This window comes from Triturus cristatus, chromosome 2_1, assembly GCF_964204655.1.
Source record: "Triturus cristatus chromosome 2_1, aTriCri1.1, whole genome shotgun sequence".
Taxonomy (NCBI): Eukaryota; Metazoa; Chordata; class Amphibia; order Caudata; family Salamandridae; genus Triturus; species Triturus cristatus.
The window spans coordinates 454,395,034-454,412,627 of NC_140581.1; the positions used below are offsets into that span (position 1 = coordinate 454,395,034).

Consider the following 17,594-nt stretch of genomic DNA (forward strand, 5'->3'; position numbering starts at 1 on the left):
CTTGAAATTGAATGCCGATAAGGATAAGGAGGTCTTATTTTTTTTTCAAGCATCTCCTCCACCACCATGTCTATGGTAGCTGGTTATCCTGCCCTCCCCTAAGGACTCGTTTAAAAACCTTGGAGACAGATGAAAAAAGGACTTGGCCCTTGCTGCTCAAGTCCGACAAATTTCGGCAGCTTGCTTTAGCAAAATGAGATCTATCAGAACATTTCTAGGCTTCCTGCCAGAAGAGAGCCGCAGGATCACAGTCCATGCCCTGGTGACATCCCAACTTGACTATGCCAACTGTCTTTATCTGGGGATGCCAGAGTACCTGATCAAAAGGCTTTAGACAGTGCAGAATGCAGCGGCAAGGCTCATTCACAAGGTTCCTATGCGCCTGCACATTTCCCCCCACCTTAAACAGCTCCACTGGCTCCCGGTAGCCAGAGGATCGAATTCAAGGCCCTCACCCTCGCTTTCTGTGCTATCCAGGGTAACGGCCCTGGGTACCTCAGACGGCGGCTTAGCCTGTAGTGCCATGCGGACACAAAGATCCAACCATTCGAGTTACCTTAGTGTCCTTCGCTTTATTAAAAAGAGACGGGGCAGGTGTTTCATGGTAAGGACGCCAAACTTTGGAATGCTTTAACTCACCACTTACGCATGCTGAACTCATAGCAGGATTTTAGAAGGGCGCTGGAAACCTGGCTGTTAAGTAGAAATCCTCAGGAAACGATGTGATTCAAGAAGAACTTATTCGGTTACAAGCATAAAGGCCAGCACAGCATACACAGCCGGCACAGCTGCACTCGGCATCAAGGTATCTTCAACTGATCACTGATGACACCCGGGGATTCCATGTGTCATCAATGATGTATATATATATATATATATATATATATATATATATACATATATATATATATATATATATATATAAAATAAAAAAATAAAAATTAAAAATTAAACTGAAATAACAACACATCTTCCCTCCTAAGAGTAGAATAAGTCAAGAAAACAAGGTAACTTATTCTTACACAACAATATAACAACTAATGAATAAAAGAAAACTAATCAATGACAAAATCTTTGAGATAATCAGGTTGTTTTACAATCCTACCAAATCTATTAACTAGGACGTCTTTACCTTCAGATGGTAATTCAGGGTCAGAAGGAGCCTCATGTTCAATCAAGTCTGGAGAACCAGAATCGAGAACAACATCATCAGAAATACTATCATTCTGTGCATTATCAAGAACATTTTCATTCTCAACCTGTGTAGAATTAGATGAGCTCTCTAATTGGGTTGTAACTAAGGAGGTTTCCTATCAGTTTCATTTTCATTCCACTTGTTGAGTTTATCATTGCACTTTACTACTCTACCAATATGCCAAATCTTACCATCAGACAATTTGACTGAATTCTTATAAATTCCAACTACACTGAAGGGTTTTGAGAATTTACTTTGCCCTTTTCTCACTTTAAAAGGTAGTTTAACCCGTACTAAATCACCTATTTCAAAAATGATCTGTTTCGTGCTGTATTTGATGTCATAATAGTTCTTATATTTCTCCTGATGTGACTTAATGTTTTCTTTTACATATTCAGGTGACCATTCTAATAACCGGGAATGTTTTAACCAACATTGATTATCTTTAGTGAATGGAACACTTCCCTTCATAATGGTAAAAGGACTATAACCTGTAACAGTAGGAGTAATACGGTACATCCAAACCATTTTCTTTATTCCTACCACCCAATCTTGATTTTTAAGGTTGGCTAATTGAATTAAGTCCTTGATTACACGATTGAACCTTTCTACTTCGCCATTCCCGCTAGGATGATAAATTGAAGTGACTTTGTGAGTTATACCATTGCGTTTCAAAAAAATCTTCTATTACATGACATTTGAATTGGACCCCATTATCTGTTATAATGACTTTGGGAAGTCCTTCTCTCTGGAACAAGTCATCTAAAAACTCAAGAACTGTGGATGAATCAGCTTTCTCTACTACTTTAATTTCTGGCCATTTTGAAAAATAGTCTATACATGCTGCAATTATTTTTAGTGATGGTCCAGAGATATCCACACCTAAGGTTTCCCAAGGCATCTCAGGACACAACAAGGGACACAAGGGAGGAGTGTACGTTCTCAGAGATTTGTCAGAATTATTGCATGAAGAACATCCTCTTACTACTCTCTCCACTTCAGCATCTACTCCTGGCCACCAATATAATTCTCTGATACACTTTTTTGTTTTTACAATACCAAGGTGACCTTCATGACACAATTGAATGACCTTCATTCTTAAATCTTCTGGAGGAATTATTTTTCCCCTCTTAATATGTTGCAATCTTTAAGGGATAATTCATCCCGTACCTCCCAAAATTGTTTAAGATCTTCACATAGCAATTTTTTAACTGGCCATCCATCGACAATACAATTTTTAACTTTAGCAAGAAGTTCATCGTTGATCATAGGCTCTTCCCATTCTTGAGGACTCAAACTAACATTATCCCTCTTTAAATTTATTCCAGCTACTTGAAAATCATCTAAATTTTCTGTAGAAGATTCCAATGGCAATGGCCGTCTACTCAAACAATCAGCTACTTGGTTGTTAACTCCTGGGATATAGTTTATAGAGTACATGTAATCCAAAAGACGGACAGACATTCTAGCTATTCTAGGCGTAGCGTTCAGTAATCCGTCACTAGGGGTTTGTGATCACACCTAACCTCCACATTATAACCCCATATAAAACTCCTAAAATGTTCACGTGCCCAAACCACAGCCAATGCTTCCCTTTCAATTACAGAATATCTCTCTTCGGCTGGGGATAGAGCTCTAGATGCATATGCAACTGCCATTTCTTTCCCATTTTTCTCTCTTTGTGATAGCACAGCACCTAATCCCTTTTGACTTGCATCAGTGGTAAAGATGCAAGGCAAATAAGGATCAAAGCCAACAAGTTCCTTAGCATCACAAAGTTCATTTTTAAGATCTAAGAAATCACGCTGCAGTATGTCTGACCACATGAATACAGATTTGCACTTATTGAAAGTCTTTTCTGAAAATGTTTTCACAAATTTCCTGTAAATCTCTATAAGCCCTAAAAAGGACCTCAATTCATCCTTATTCACAGGAGATGGGGCATCTCTAATGGCATTCATTAGTTTGGATTTAGGTTTTATACCTTTTGCAGAAATGGCATGACCTAAGTAATCTAATGAATCAACACCGAATTTACATTTATACAATTCTGCAGTGAGACCTCTTTTTCTTAGTATTTTAAGAACAGAATCAATTCTCTCGTCATGTATAGATTTAGTTTCACCCATTATGAGGATATCATCTTGAAAAAATAGTATACCAGGTAAATCACTGAATAATTTATACATACGTTTTTGAAACACTGCAGCCACTGATGCGAGGCCAAACGGCATGCGTAAAAACAGGTAGCAACCTTGGGGAGTCATGAATATGGTCAAACTTTTACTATCATGGTGCAATGAGATCTGATGATATGCTGATGTTAGGTTGATAACTGAAAACCATTGCATGCCTTTGGTAAGTGAAATTAATTCATTTATTTTAGTCAAGGGAAATCTTTCAACTACTTTATTTTTTTATTCAAAGACCTCAAGTCAATGCATAGGCGGACCTTGCCATTGGCCTTACGAGCTACCACTAATGGGGCAACCCAATTAGAAACCTCTACCTCTTCAATGATTCCGTCATCTAGTAAGCGGTTGAGCTCATTATTAACCTCTTCTCTAGCAGCCCAAGGAATGTGTCTAGACTTTTGTACTGTGGGTTGAGCATCATCTTTTAGCATAATTTTATGAACATACCCATTTAACTGACCTACTTTATTGGTAAAAACGTCGGGACATTTTTCTTTGAGTTCAAGGTGATAATTTACATTATGGTCTAAGACCATGACTCGCTCAACTCCATTCGGGTTTAAAATGATATTTAGATTCCTTTGATCGATCCATCCTAATACAGGAGGACCTTCTAATGCAACATACAGTTTACCAATTAAAGACCTCCCGTTGAATTCAAAAGTAAGTTCTCTAAAACCAATTAGATCGATTTTTTTGCCAGTAAAACTTTCTGGTGAGATATCAGGAGGAGATAGAGTGGGACCTAACACATGGACAAAATCTTTTTCCCACTGAACTTTATCAATGATCGTATACGGAGATCCTGAATCCGCCACGATGAGTGTCTCAACACCACCAATAGACATTTTACATACAGGTTTAGATTTACAATTGATACTTAACGAGTTGACACTATCAGACACTCCTAAAACACAGTCGACATTCTTATTAGGAACATCATCACCAGAAGATGTGGAAGGAGAATCAATATAATCGTCCTTCAGCAAGGTGACTTTTTTCTTTTTGTTCATATTACGCCGACACGCCTTTGTGAAATGACCAATAACACCACATTGTAGACATTTTTGTTTCCTAGCAGAACAATTCTTGAAATTAGCTAAATGATTTTTACTGCCACATCTGTAACATTTTAAAGTTGCAGATCCTGTATGAATGTTAGTAGTGTCTCTATTAGAGGAGGATGAATTGGCAAACTTTCCTTTGGGTTTTGAAGAAATTTTGTTCATCGTAAGTTTCTCAATAGCTTTAGCACATTTGTTTATGATTTCCGCTTTCTTAACCAAAGCAACTACATCAGCCAATGATGCTTCACCATGCACCCAGAGACGTTCTTGAATATGCTCATTGTTAACATACATTATGATTTGGTCTTGGATTAGTTCTTCCTCAAGTGAGCCAAACCTGCACGTCAAGGTTAATTTTTTTTAATCTGAAACAAAATCTTCAACAGATTCTTGTTTGTCTTGTTTTCTTCCCAAATATTTGTGGCGGACAATGGCTATGCATACTGATGTGGAGTAATAAATGTCGAGATCTTCAAGAGCACAAACACATTTGAATCATCTGCAACATGCGTCTTTTTGTTCATAGAATTGTACACTTTTAGACCTTGAGGACCAAGAGAGTGAAGCAAAATTTTATTTTTTCTGACTGGAGTTAATTCCTCCTCACCATCCTCTAATGCATCAATATAGTTTAAGAAATATTCTCTCTATTCTTGCCATTTAATTGGAGGATCTCCTTTAGAAGTGAGAAAGGATTGTGGTGGAGTTAGTGAAAAGGTTTGTGCAGCACACATGGTGTAAGAATTGATGTAGGAATGAAAAGATGAATAAAATAATAATCCTCCAACCGGATATACTTGTAATATTACTCAGAACTTAAACTATAGTTGGCAAGGTGTGCCTGTCACCGTTAAATAATATTCTATCGTTGATAAAATGAAATATAAAATGGTGTGCCTATCACCGTGATGACAGGCTGATGAAAAAAAAACATATGTATCATGTATGGTTTTTTTTTTTAATAACCTTTTGCTCAGTATTAATGACAATAAGGTGTGCCTGTCACCGTAAATGGCAGGCAACAAATGTATTTAAAATCCAAATCTGAAGTTACAGTACCTTCTGGACTAACGTGATACCCGACAGTGCTATTCCAGGAGTGCGCGCACAATAAACAACAGAAGGTCAAAATCCAAGATGGCTGCACGTACTACGTTGACTGCATGTAATGCGTGAGGTCAAACATACAGCGCAGTGTGCTTGATCGTCATCATTTAGGAGAAGGCTGTCTGGAACATAGAACGGCAGCAAGCAGGAGCGTTCCAATTAGAGCGGGTAACCAGGTACGTTAGTAGAATGTCCGGCTGATATTAAATAATACAGCCTAATTCAACTCAACGTAGTTCTGATCACAAAATTATTCGCTGTGCCGGCCTTAAAATAACTTAATTCTTGTTACTCACTCGATTCCATAAGTCACTGATTTTCTCCGCTTAAGTTTCTTGTCATTTCCTCTGCAGAGTCTTCGTCTTACCACGTTAAAGTTGAACGCTGGAGGTAATTTCCTTTCAAGGAATGAATAGGTTCTCCCAATCGTCGCCAATTTTGTTAAGTAGAAATCCTCAGGAAACGATGTGATTCAATTTATTCGGTTACAAGCATAAATGCCAGCACAGCACACACAGCCAGCACAGCTGCACTCGGCATCAAGGTATCTTCAACTGATCACTGATGACACCTGGGGATTCTATGTGTCATCAATGATGTAACACATCAGAATGTAATAACATGCAAATGAGATTAGGAGATAGACATAACACTGGCTCTTCAAGCAAGGGGAATATCTGCTTGAACCGTCAATCTCTTTGGTCTGCTTCGTTAGCGCCGGGGCACCTCACCGGAGGTAGCCGTGCGCTTTATAAGTGTCCCTTGATTGATTGACTGGAACGCTCGCTAGTCACTTGGGGGCATATCAAGGGCAATATCGCCGCTTTAGTGGCACTTTTTGCGGCTAAAGAGACGATATTCTTAACGCCCTATCAGCAAGCTGTCGCTAACAGCTGTTAGCGACAGTTTACTGGCAATAGCGCCCCTTGTCAGCACACCTCCCATTGCATCGCTAATGAAATGCAAAGGAGGCGTGCCTGACAAGACTCCCTTGGGAAAATATCGCTAACCCAGCTTCGTCATATTGACAACGAGGGTTAGCGATATTTAAAATCACGTTAAGTATGCCTTAACGCAGGAATTTAACGTCTGTTAAGTTCCTGACTAAGGCATACCTAACATGGGGGGTGGATTGTGTGGCTAAGACCACAGGCCCTATCATCTAGAATATCGCCGTTTTCCACCATGGAAAATGGCGATAGCCCCACTATCTCTGGAATTTTTATCGCCTCGGCGATGCGCGCTGGTGAGAACGCGCTAACCGGGCGACAAATTCCAGAGATAGCCAGCGATAAATATGCAAGCGCTAAGCGGGCTTTGCGATATTTATCACCAGACCGTGATAATATGCCCCTTGGAACGCAGGCTAATCCCACACTCCATGTTCATATACAAGGTTCTAGCATTACAAGCTTTCTGAGCACAATTGTTTTAAGCAATCTGTAATTCTAGCACCATCTTCTGTCCCTTTCAGAACCGCAAACGACTCATAGAATGGCAAAGATTTTTTTTTCAGCAAAAGCTTCCAAGAGGTTTGCCCATTACATCCTTATCATTCTGGAAGCACCTGCACTTTCTTCTTCACCGACCTGTCGCCGTCGGTCTTATAATTGTACTGACCAGCGTTTTATTAGATGAAACAAATAATCACCAAAACTCGGCAAAAGGCTAATTAACAACCAACCGTCGGCCTTGACCGCGTGACCCCCAAAGTATACTCATCGGATAGCGCAAGTTCAATCAGCTCCTACCTAACAGGTTTCGCACCCCCAGGCATAAGCGATACATTGATGGCTTTAAAACAGTCGTTCACGCACATAGACGGCACGGCGTTGACGCGGAAGCCATGTTAGCGTCAGGCAGACCGTTCGTTGTCTACTTATTCCTTGTAACGAGAACGGCCTGGCTTTAAGGTGGCAGCTGTAGTGACGCTGCCACGCCCATGCTCAGACTCTGGTGCGCGTAGAGATACTTTCGATATTCCACGTTTTGTGCACTCATTTAGCTTAACGACAGTACGGTCAGCTTCTTCTAAACCTTCATTCAGCACAGAAATGGCAGACCCGCGCGTCAGACAGATTAAGATCAAGACCGGTGTAGTGAAGAGGTGAGTGCATGGCTAGTGTGCAATTAAAGCTCCTTGCCATCCCCACACCACACCCCAGGAAGCTGAGTCACTCAGGGCTGAGGGATCACGGCCTGGACCCTCTTGTTCTGCAGGCATGCCGTACTGCAGTACAACTTCCCTACAGGGAATAGCCGCAGCCAATTGCAGGCAGATGTATTCCTAAAACCTTCCTGCTCCCCCGTACCCCCCCCCCCCCCAGACCCCCAAAACCGTGGAAGCTTGTCCATGCTGCCACTTGCACCCAAGGAAGAACTAAAATGCCTCATAAGTGTCCAGGTAAGGGCACCATCAAACTGCAGTTGTACCTTTGCTTTAAGAACAACTATGCTTTGGAGGTTCGCTGGGACACCCGACTCTGACGTACTGTAGCTCTTAAAAACAAACAAACAAAAACCACAGTTGTACCAGTGTGATGGCACTTCCACACCCTGGGCTGCACACGTGTGGCTTTCCTAACCTCAGCTGTACTGAACGTAACTCAACCTTAGTTTATGTGATGGTACTGTTACGCACTGAACTGTGGCCATATGAGGATACTACCATACATCAAATTGTGTCGCTATGCTATGTTTTATGTTATCTGTATAGCTCGCTACTTTGCGTTGTTGCTTTTTTATGAAGCAGGTGCATGTTAGAGCCTAAATACGTGTTTGGATTAGTCTATGGTATGAATTGATCGTGTTTGTGTCGTCTAGAGTTCTCGATACTTTTCAAGCACCCGAAGCGAAGCATGCTCGTATAGAAGATAGCTGGATCAGCACGCGGTGCTATTAGAGATGTTCTGTGTTGGAAGAGCCTGTAGTGATCCATGAGTACAAAAGATGTGATCTGGAAGATGTTCCAAAGAGCAATTTAGGGTTCTGGGGGGCTTCAGGTAGCCGGCTCCTGAGCGTTCAGAGCGCTGTGTACCTAAAACCATGGATTTAATTAAACAAGATCCAATGGAGGGCCTTCAGATAAGAGGACATATGCTTTCTCGGGGGATGATTGAGAAGCGTCTAGGCTACGTGAAGTCGGCTATGAAGGTATTCTGGGACACCTAAGTAGAGCGCGTTCCCGTAATTCAGTTTAGAAGTTATTGAGGCAGGGATTACAGTTCTTTTGGAACACACTGCGAAAAGGGCAGCATTTTTTTTTCCAGCATCTGCAGCAGCCCGAACAGGAGCCTGTCAGCCCCTGAATTTGTGGTTGGAAGGAGAGGGCACTATTGAACTTAATGCCTAAGTTCAATATTGCACCCTGTTGAGAGCCAGGGAGGGGAGCATCCTTCAGCCAGAAAGATGTCTAAAGTTCAGGTGCAGATGACCCATAGATCATCATCTCGGTCTCATCCAGATTATATTTTAACTGATTAATGGCCAGCCACTGAAACACCTTAGAGAGGGAAGTGTTTGATAGCCTCCCCAGCAAACTCTTCTCCCTTCCCACAGGAGAATAGAAGCTGGGTGTCATCTACATTGGAGATTACTTTACCTCCTAGAGACTCCGCTAATACGGCAAATGGAGGGATGTAAATGTTGAACTAGGTAGGGCTCCGAGCCGAGACCTGAGGAGCCCCAACCGTCAGTTCTTGCTCTTTAGAAGAAAAAGGAGACATCCAAACTGCTTGACTTTTTTCATTCAGAAAGGAGGTGAGCCAGTTCAGAGTTATGTTCTTAATCCAGATTGCCTGGGGACGATCAAGAAGTGTTCGATAGGGGATAGTATCGAAGGCCGCCTTCTGGTCCAACATGATCAAGATGACCTTGCCTCCTTTGTCCAGGGCGCTACTTACATATTCCACCACTTCTAGCAAAGCAGATTCAGTGCTGAAGTGGAGGGTGCAAAGCCTGACTGGCTAGGGTGTAAGAGATTGTTCCGCTCCAAAAATTGTGAAAGTTGCGAGTTGATAAATGTATCCCAAATTTTCGAGAAAGCAGGAAGAAGGGAAAAAGGTCTATCAGCCAGAATTTTTGGTTCTGCTGTGGATTTTTTAAGTAATGATAGGATTTTTGCACCTTTCCAATGTGCAGGAATCTTGTCAGATTGTAAAGAGGTGTTCAGCACTCTATTTAGGATCAGATTATTGACCTGGGTTACTTGGGGCAATATTAAGGGAAGGCAGGTCGGAAGGAGATCCTGACTTCAAACTATTGATCACTTTCAAGGAATCCTCCAAGGACATAGGACTAAAATAAGCAAGGGTTGGCCTCCCATTGACAAGTTTGTACTCCTTTACTTACAGAGTGCGCATCCACGAGTAGATTTGCTTGGATAGTGGAAATTTTGTTGTGAAAAATCAAATCCAGTGGGTAACACCATTCTGCTGAAGGTTGGCAGTCTCTAGAGATAACCTCGAAACTCAAAATGGTTTCACAATTTTAAAGACCTCTTTGGATTTATTACCAGCTTCGGCAATCTTGTTCCTCAAAGAAAACGTTTTTGGCTGGATGCACCGCTGAATAATAGTTCTTCAGTGCTAGTTTGTAAGCGGTTTTGGTATCTAAACTGTAATCATGTCTCCATTTCCTTTCCAGATGTTTACATTGTTTTTAAACCAAGGAGCTATTGGTTTAGTCCTGTGTGAATGGCGGCCCGGAAATCGGGTCTAGTTCCTTAATAGTACCTCTAATCCAATTATTGAGACACACCACATCTGAATCAATTGCACCAAGACAGGAGTTGAGTATTTGCTTCTAGTGCATAACTAAGGTCAGCTAGATTAGTTTTATGCATACACCGGAGTAAGTACTGATTTCCTCCGTGGTGGAATGAACTTTCAATCTTTTTTGCCAGTTAAATTGAATTAAGTGGTGATTGGACCACACCAGAGGAACAGGATCAGACACGACCAAACTTAAGTTACAAAAGACCTGGTCTAGAGTGTGACCAACTTGGTGAGTTGGCCTTGTACCTGTTGGTCAAGCTCAAGGTACGACATAGTATCTACAAGTAGGGAAACTTCTGTGTCTGAGGATTTATCCAATGGAGGGAGAAGTCTGCCAAAACACAAAAATGAGCGTACCTAGGAGCCCCGGAGGCAAGGCTAATGATTTCAGAAATGGCCCAGCATGACCCGGAGGTCTGTAAATGAAGGTACCTGCCGTAGCTTGGTGTGGGGATAAGGTCAGGCGGAAGCCTAATCCTTCAGCCTCTACTAGTCCTTCAAGAGGGATGGGCACACAATAGTACTTACGTTTATTAGTTATTGCTACCCCATCACCTCTGCCATTTCCACAATCTTTTCTGAGAATTTTATAGCCCAACTAAATAGCAATAGCTAAAGTCGGATTGGCTCACTCCGTAAGCCATGTTTCGCTGAGAAACAAAATGCATGGTTTTTCTTCATTTAAAAATGGGCCGACAGGTGGATTAAATAAATGTATGTATTATTAATTAATAGAAATATGCAAAAAAGGCAGAGTGGGAAGAGAAATGAGTTACATAGAGCATTCGGGATGGGGGAGTATATGGAACAGAAAAAGCAGCACACCAGGCACAGAGCAACACAGAGAGTGGGGCGGGTATTTGTAGGGGAAGTAGCACATGAGAGAGGGAGCTTGAAAACATACATTCTCACAGAGTGCTTAAAGGAAAAAAGTAGTTCTCTAAATGTGAGCAGTGGGAAGGTACACACCAGACAATCGCAACCAATGGCAAAGTTGAGGGAAGCCAGGCTTCCCCCTTGCTCCTCTTGTTAGGAAGGGTAGATGAAGGTTGTAGCCACTAAAATTGGTTAATTGTTTTTGCACCACTTGATTTAGAAATTGAGCATCTGACCCCATCACCCTTTAGTGTGTTTAGATGGGCTGATTCCTCGCCTTGAACCTTGCTCTTAATTAGTGTCTTTATTTTCAATTTTACTGCTCTGGCTCAGGTATACGTGTACACTTTTGTTCTGGAATTCATGTTAAACTCTCAAAGAGTAACCAAGTAACGTATTTATTCAGCATCCTGAGTTTGTCTAATCGTAGGAGTCGCTCTCTTGATCAGTTGGCTCTTTGCTTGTTGACTCATTTCCTCACATTAAGTGGACTACAGACTGCTGTGTAGGGGGTTTAAACTTCTTGAACCCATCCTCGCATCTTACTAAATGCAGTACATCCATAAGAAAATAGTTAATGGTTCCAACGTGTGGGACTCACTGTAAATCATCTGATGCTTGGACTAATTTTTTTAGTACGGCACAAACAGCAATTACACCGCTCTTGAATCTAATCACACACACAACCTTAGGGATTCTGTTTTCTTCATGTGGAAGCTCTGACCGGTGACCTCAAGGTCAGCAAAATATGGGTGGCCAAGCCGTATTTTGCAGACACTAACAACACCTGTGAGATTAGCTCCAAGAAGTGTTATGGCGATCTCGGCATGAGACGCTGCCTCTTATCATGGTGGCTGATCTTTCATTTGTTGGAGACTATCCTCTCCATAGGGACTATTGTGTCTGAGTCAATATTATTTTTTGGAAACATTTTTCATCTTGACAAAAGGTGGCTACATCTAATTTTCATATCCCTAAATCTTGGCATGGACTATCATGCAGTATTCTGATATTAATTCCATTTAAAAGGTTCCAGTCTTTGTCATAGCGATCTTGGAGCCCCTCTAAATTCGGAACATTTATAAAAAAATGTATCGCATTGGAAATGTACTATCTGTCAATTGAGCCCTGATGATGTTACAAAAGGTTCTATCTTTGGGGAACGAAACACGTTGACTGTTTTTATGAACTTTTGTGAAATAAAAGAAGAGATTAAAAGCAATAACAACGGACTACATGTTTTGTGTTTGGTGCACCTCCTATTGCTTTAGGTATTTTGGGAATCTGTAACCAGTGGCATCAAAAGGTGACAGGTGCCGGATTATTGTGCAAGATCATCCTTATACGGCAGCAGAGATATAGTGAAAGTGCTATCCACTGAGTCCATCACCTTGCATTTTTTTTAGCTCCAAGAAGTGTATAATTGCTGTTTCCATCCTGCTAACTGAATGGAGCTAAGGATCAAATGATTTGAGGGTTGGAACGTTTGTGGTGATTTAATGTTCACCCCAAATGGACCATATTGGATTGCGTGTGAATAATTGACCTGCATTCCACCGAAACGTGCGTTGACCAATTTTGCGAACAAACCCAGTTCAAAACTCATCAGTAGAAGACTAAAAAATAATGGTCTCCTTTGTTAAAGATTTGTGTTCTGGGAATATGTCGGACTTGTGTATATGGAGTGCATGGGAGTGGTATATGAGTGAGAGATAGTGATTGAGTGGGGAGATCTAGTATCATATTATTATGTACTGTATTGTTATGATTTTGTATTTATTGTAGTATTGTCTGTGAATCAATATTTGCGTTTTAAGCACTGTATTTATAAAGTTCATGTAATAATGAAAAGAAAAAAAAGTGTCAAAAGAAGAAATCATGCAAAATGAAATAAAAATGCAAACACGTTATTTTGGGGTCCCTCCACATGGGATTATGTTCATTGATGAATGTAGATAGGTTAAGCGAGAAGTGTTATTATTGATTGTTCTTCCCCCTTTCCTGAACCTTGATTTATATGTGTGGGGTATCATTTTGTTGATAACTAATACTTATTGGCTTTGCCAATGTATGTTTATTTTGATGATGGGACTGCAAAGCATCCTGACGCTGTACAGCACCGCCAAAAGCAATTGGCAAGCCAATGAGCCCAAACGCAAAAACTATTGCCTTTGCCATTGCATGTTTTTGCATAGGCATTGCACCTGATAAAAAAAAAATTGCAGAACAACAAATACTACCGGTTTATGGGAATCCATGCTGCATTAGTGGATTTCATTTTGTATTGGCAATTTTCGAGGCACAGCTGCAAATGGTGGTCTCTGTTTTAGATTATCTTTAAGCATTATAATTCCTGTTTTTCTCCTTTAAACTAGGGAAGTGTAGGCTCTGAAGTTTTTGTTTAATTTATTTGGAGTAGAGGTGCATTGTTACTTTGCTATGTAGACCTTTTTTTTTGGAAAGCAACCTTATATAAAATCGAACACTGTCAAACACATATTTGTACTTGCTATGAAAATTACAGCTGTCTCTGCCAACCACCTTCATAGTGTTAGTTTTCATCTTTCTTCATATTGTTAGTTTGCATCTATCTTGTTCACACCCATTCACGTTTGTGTCAGATGGACCCATAAGGTATTCATGGAAGTGTTCTTGGTGTATTTTTACAAAATGTATAGTTTTAGGCAGGGATTCTCACTTTGACAGGGCAACTCTTTCCGCATGTTTGCCTTTGTTAGGTTTCACCAGAGACCGTGCATGCGCTGTCGTTAGCAAGACATGTTTTAGCTAAGAAGTGGCTTAGGACCCACCCATTGCTTACCATTGGTTGGCTTCACTGTCCCTCTCTTTTCCTTGCTTCTCTTTGGTCAGCGCATGCAGGCTTCACTTCCTCTCTGTGTGTTTGTCCCTCCCCTGGAACTTGTCTAAGTACTGCTTCCTTGTTCCAGTTTGTCCTTCCACTGCTTTTGATTCAGAAGGGACTTTTTTTCTTTTAGTTGCATGCCTCGTTTTTGTTGCTTGCCCGTTGTCATTATTTACCCTGTCGTCGTTGTTTTGCTCCCTCCTGCATTGTTGCAGTTGCACTGTCCCACGTTGTTGCTTCGGCCCATCCCTCTTGTGTATCTTCTCCTGTACATCCTACCCTTCAATTTGTTGCTTGCCTCATCTCTTCCACCTCCCTCCCATCTTCCTTCTGCGTTGTTGCTTGCTGTTGAATTGAGGAGTCAGGAAATCAGTGAGTAATTACTTCTTTATTTCAAGTATAAATAGAGTTGGGGACAACACGTCCAAGAACACAGAAACGTAAGCCCCACAGTTACTCCATACATTCCACACTACATCATTACCCCCTTGAGACCATGATAATAAAGTAAACTCTATACATCTTCTCCTTGTACAGAAAAGTAAGAATAAAACATTGCTACAAAACACAATGTACAAGAAAATGAAAGGAAAAGAACAAACAGAAAAATAGTTAATCGACTTGATTTACATGCCAACTGCAGGAGGGTAATTCCTGTAGGTATAATGAACAGTTTAGTGTAAAACGTGAGTCAGGGAACATAATCCTGTAGGTTTGCAGGAAGCTTGATCATTCTTCCATATCTAGTGTTACCCTGAACTTCTTATTTTTCTGCTGTACTTCCACTACCTGAATTTCAGTCACCTTTTCCTGTGCCATTCAATTTAACGACACCTTCAAGTTCACTCTCCTCTGGAACTCCAGCCTCACCAGCTCCACCTTCACACACATCCTCATTCATAACATCATTAGTACACCTCTACATTTCATCAAACCTATTATGAGTTCCTTTGTTTGTGCTTCCTTCTGTGCTCCCCTTCCTACATTTAACCAACCTACTCCTATGCCAAACCTTGCCATCACTCAATCTTGCAGAACTATTAAAACACCTTATTAACCATTATAGGCTTAGAGAATTGACACTCCCCTTTTTAACTCTGCATGGTATTTTTACTCTGACCAAACTCCCCTTCTTCAAGCTGACAATCTTTTTGTCCTCGTACTCCTTGTACTTCACTTGTGCACTCACAATATTTTCTTTACCTTACCTCAACAATCTGGTATTCACTAACAAACCTTAATTATCCTTCATAAAAGGAACTCTGCTCCTCATGATAGTGAAAAGGCTGAGCCCCGTAACAGTAGGATAAGTGCGATACAGCCACACTGTCCTTTTGATACACACCTTCCAATTTAACGTTTTACTCTCAACTGCTTGCAAATAACCTTCCAACACCCTGTTTAACCTCTCGACTTCATCATTACCACCTGGATGATAAAGTGAAGTAAAAATGTGTTTGATGCCATTACGCAAGTTAAAATCCTTCATCGCATCACTCCTAAACTGTACACCAATGTCACACTACTCTTTTGGGCAAGCCTTCTCTTTGGAAATTTCATCTAAAAATGCAACAACTGAATCCGCTCTGGCACTTTGCACAATTCCACTTCAGGCCATTTGGAAAAATAATCCATTCCCACTAATTGAAACAACAACTACCATTTCTTCACTCACATTTCCCATTATGTCCGCACCGATGGTTTCCCAAGCCATGTCTTGGCTAGAAACAGGAGGTAAACATGTCTTCATCGCCACATGAGACTTGTCTTTCTACCTCCAGATCTATTTCTGGCCTCCAGTATGTTTCTTTAACTCTCTTCTTACTCCTTACTATGCCTAATTGTCTCTCATGGTACAACTTGGCAATGGCAGATCTCAAAGACATGGGCGAAACAACTTTGTTACATCTGAAAATACACCCATACATCCCAAAAATACTTGCACTGTTCATTAAAGAATTTCTTACTCTGCAATCCTTCCATCACAAATTTCCACACATCCATTAACATTTTAGCCTCTTACATTGCTTTTTTTCATTCCACTTCAGTAATGGCATCCTGTCCATACTTCACTTATATCCTCACAACCCCCTTCATTAATTTCCTCTAAAGGAAGAGGCAACCTGCTCAAACAATCTGTGACTCTGTTCTTCACACCAGGTAAGTAACATAATTTGTACCCTTTATCCATCAATTTTACAGACGTTCTAGCGATCCGGGGAGTTGAGTAACCCCTCTGAGGTCAATACTTTCAAAAAGGCTTGTAGTCTCATTTTACTTCCACTTCAAAACCCCACAAGACATTTCTAAAGTGTTCTAAACCACAAACAATTTCTAATGCTTCCTTTTCGATGACAGAATACAGGTCTTCGATGGAGTTAATGTTCTTGATGCGAATGCTACTGTAGTTTCATTATCATTCTTATCCTTTCGACCGAATACTGCACCAAGTCCTTTCATGCTAGCATCCGTAGTCTAGAAGCATTTTAGTTAAGGATCAAATTCTGTAAATTGGTTACATTACAGATACGCAATTTAATAAACTCTAAATTGTTTTGCAGCTCGCTGACAAACTGAATTTGACCCTATTTTTATGAAAATCTGTGAACAAATTTGGCATAGAATTCATCTAGGATCTTAATTCAGCCTTACACGTAGGACTGGGGGCTTCCCTTACTGTCCGTAACCGCTTTTCCTAGGGTTTTATTCCCTCACTTGTCACAGTATGGCCCAAATATTCTAGCTTCGTATCTTGAATTTGCATTTCGAAACTTCAGCCGTCAGCCCATTTTTCTGCAGAATTTCCAATACATTGTTCATTCACCCCAATGAACAAAATATCAGAGAAAAATATTATTCCAGTATGATCCTTAAACAATTTATGCATTATTTGTTGGAATATGACCACAGCTGAAGCTAAGCCGAAAGGCATCCTCATATATCTGTAACACCCAGGAGACATGAATGCTGTCAAATTCTTGCTATCTTCATGCAACCTTATCTGATGGTATGCTGAAGATAGATCAATAGATGTGAACCATTTCATTCCTTTGATATGAGCCAACAATTCACTTATCCTAGGTAGTAGAAACTTCTCCACTACAATATTGTCATTAAGATGTCTCAAGTCTACACAAAGACGGATCTTACCATTAGCACATCTCGCCAAGACAATCTGAGCAATCCACTCCGCTGCTTCAATTTCCTCAATAACTCCTTCTTTCATTACTTTTCAATCTCCTGATCTACTTCTTTTCTTACAACCCATGGTATATTTCTGTTTATGTGCTTTAGTCATAGCATCCTGTTTCAGAACAATCTTGTGTGAGTACCCATCAATGTACCTATTTTATCAAAAAAGACTTTGGGATATATATTTTTTTAAATCACAACCCCTTTCGTCTTCCCCTCGATGACAATGACCTGCAACCGACTGTTGGGGTTGAGAATAATGTTCAGAGCGCTTTGGTCCACCCACCCTAACACGGATGATCCGTACTCTGCCACATACAGTTT

General features: G+C 40.7%; 1 protein-coding gene across 1 annotated transcript in view; it reads left to right on the forward strand.

Annotated features, from left to right (window-relative positions):
- The first annotated feature begins 7,437 nt into the window (after positions 1 to 7,437).
- The window catches only part of TBCA (tubulin folding cofactor A), a 396,544-nt gene continuing 386,387 nt past the window's right edge, over positions 7,438 to 17,594 (forward strand). The window contains exon 1 of the mRNA XM_085632266.1: positions 7,438 to 7,671. Coding sequence (XP_085488392.1) covers positions 7,619 to 7,671 — 53 coding nt within the window. The 5' untranslated portion in view covers positions 7,438 to 7,618. The remainder of the gene's footprint in view (positions 7,672 to 17,594) is intronic.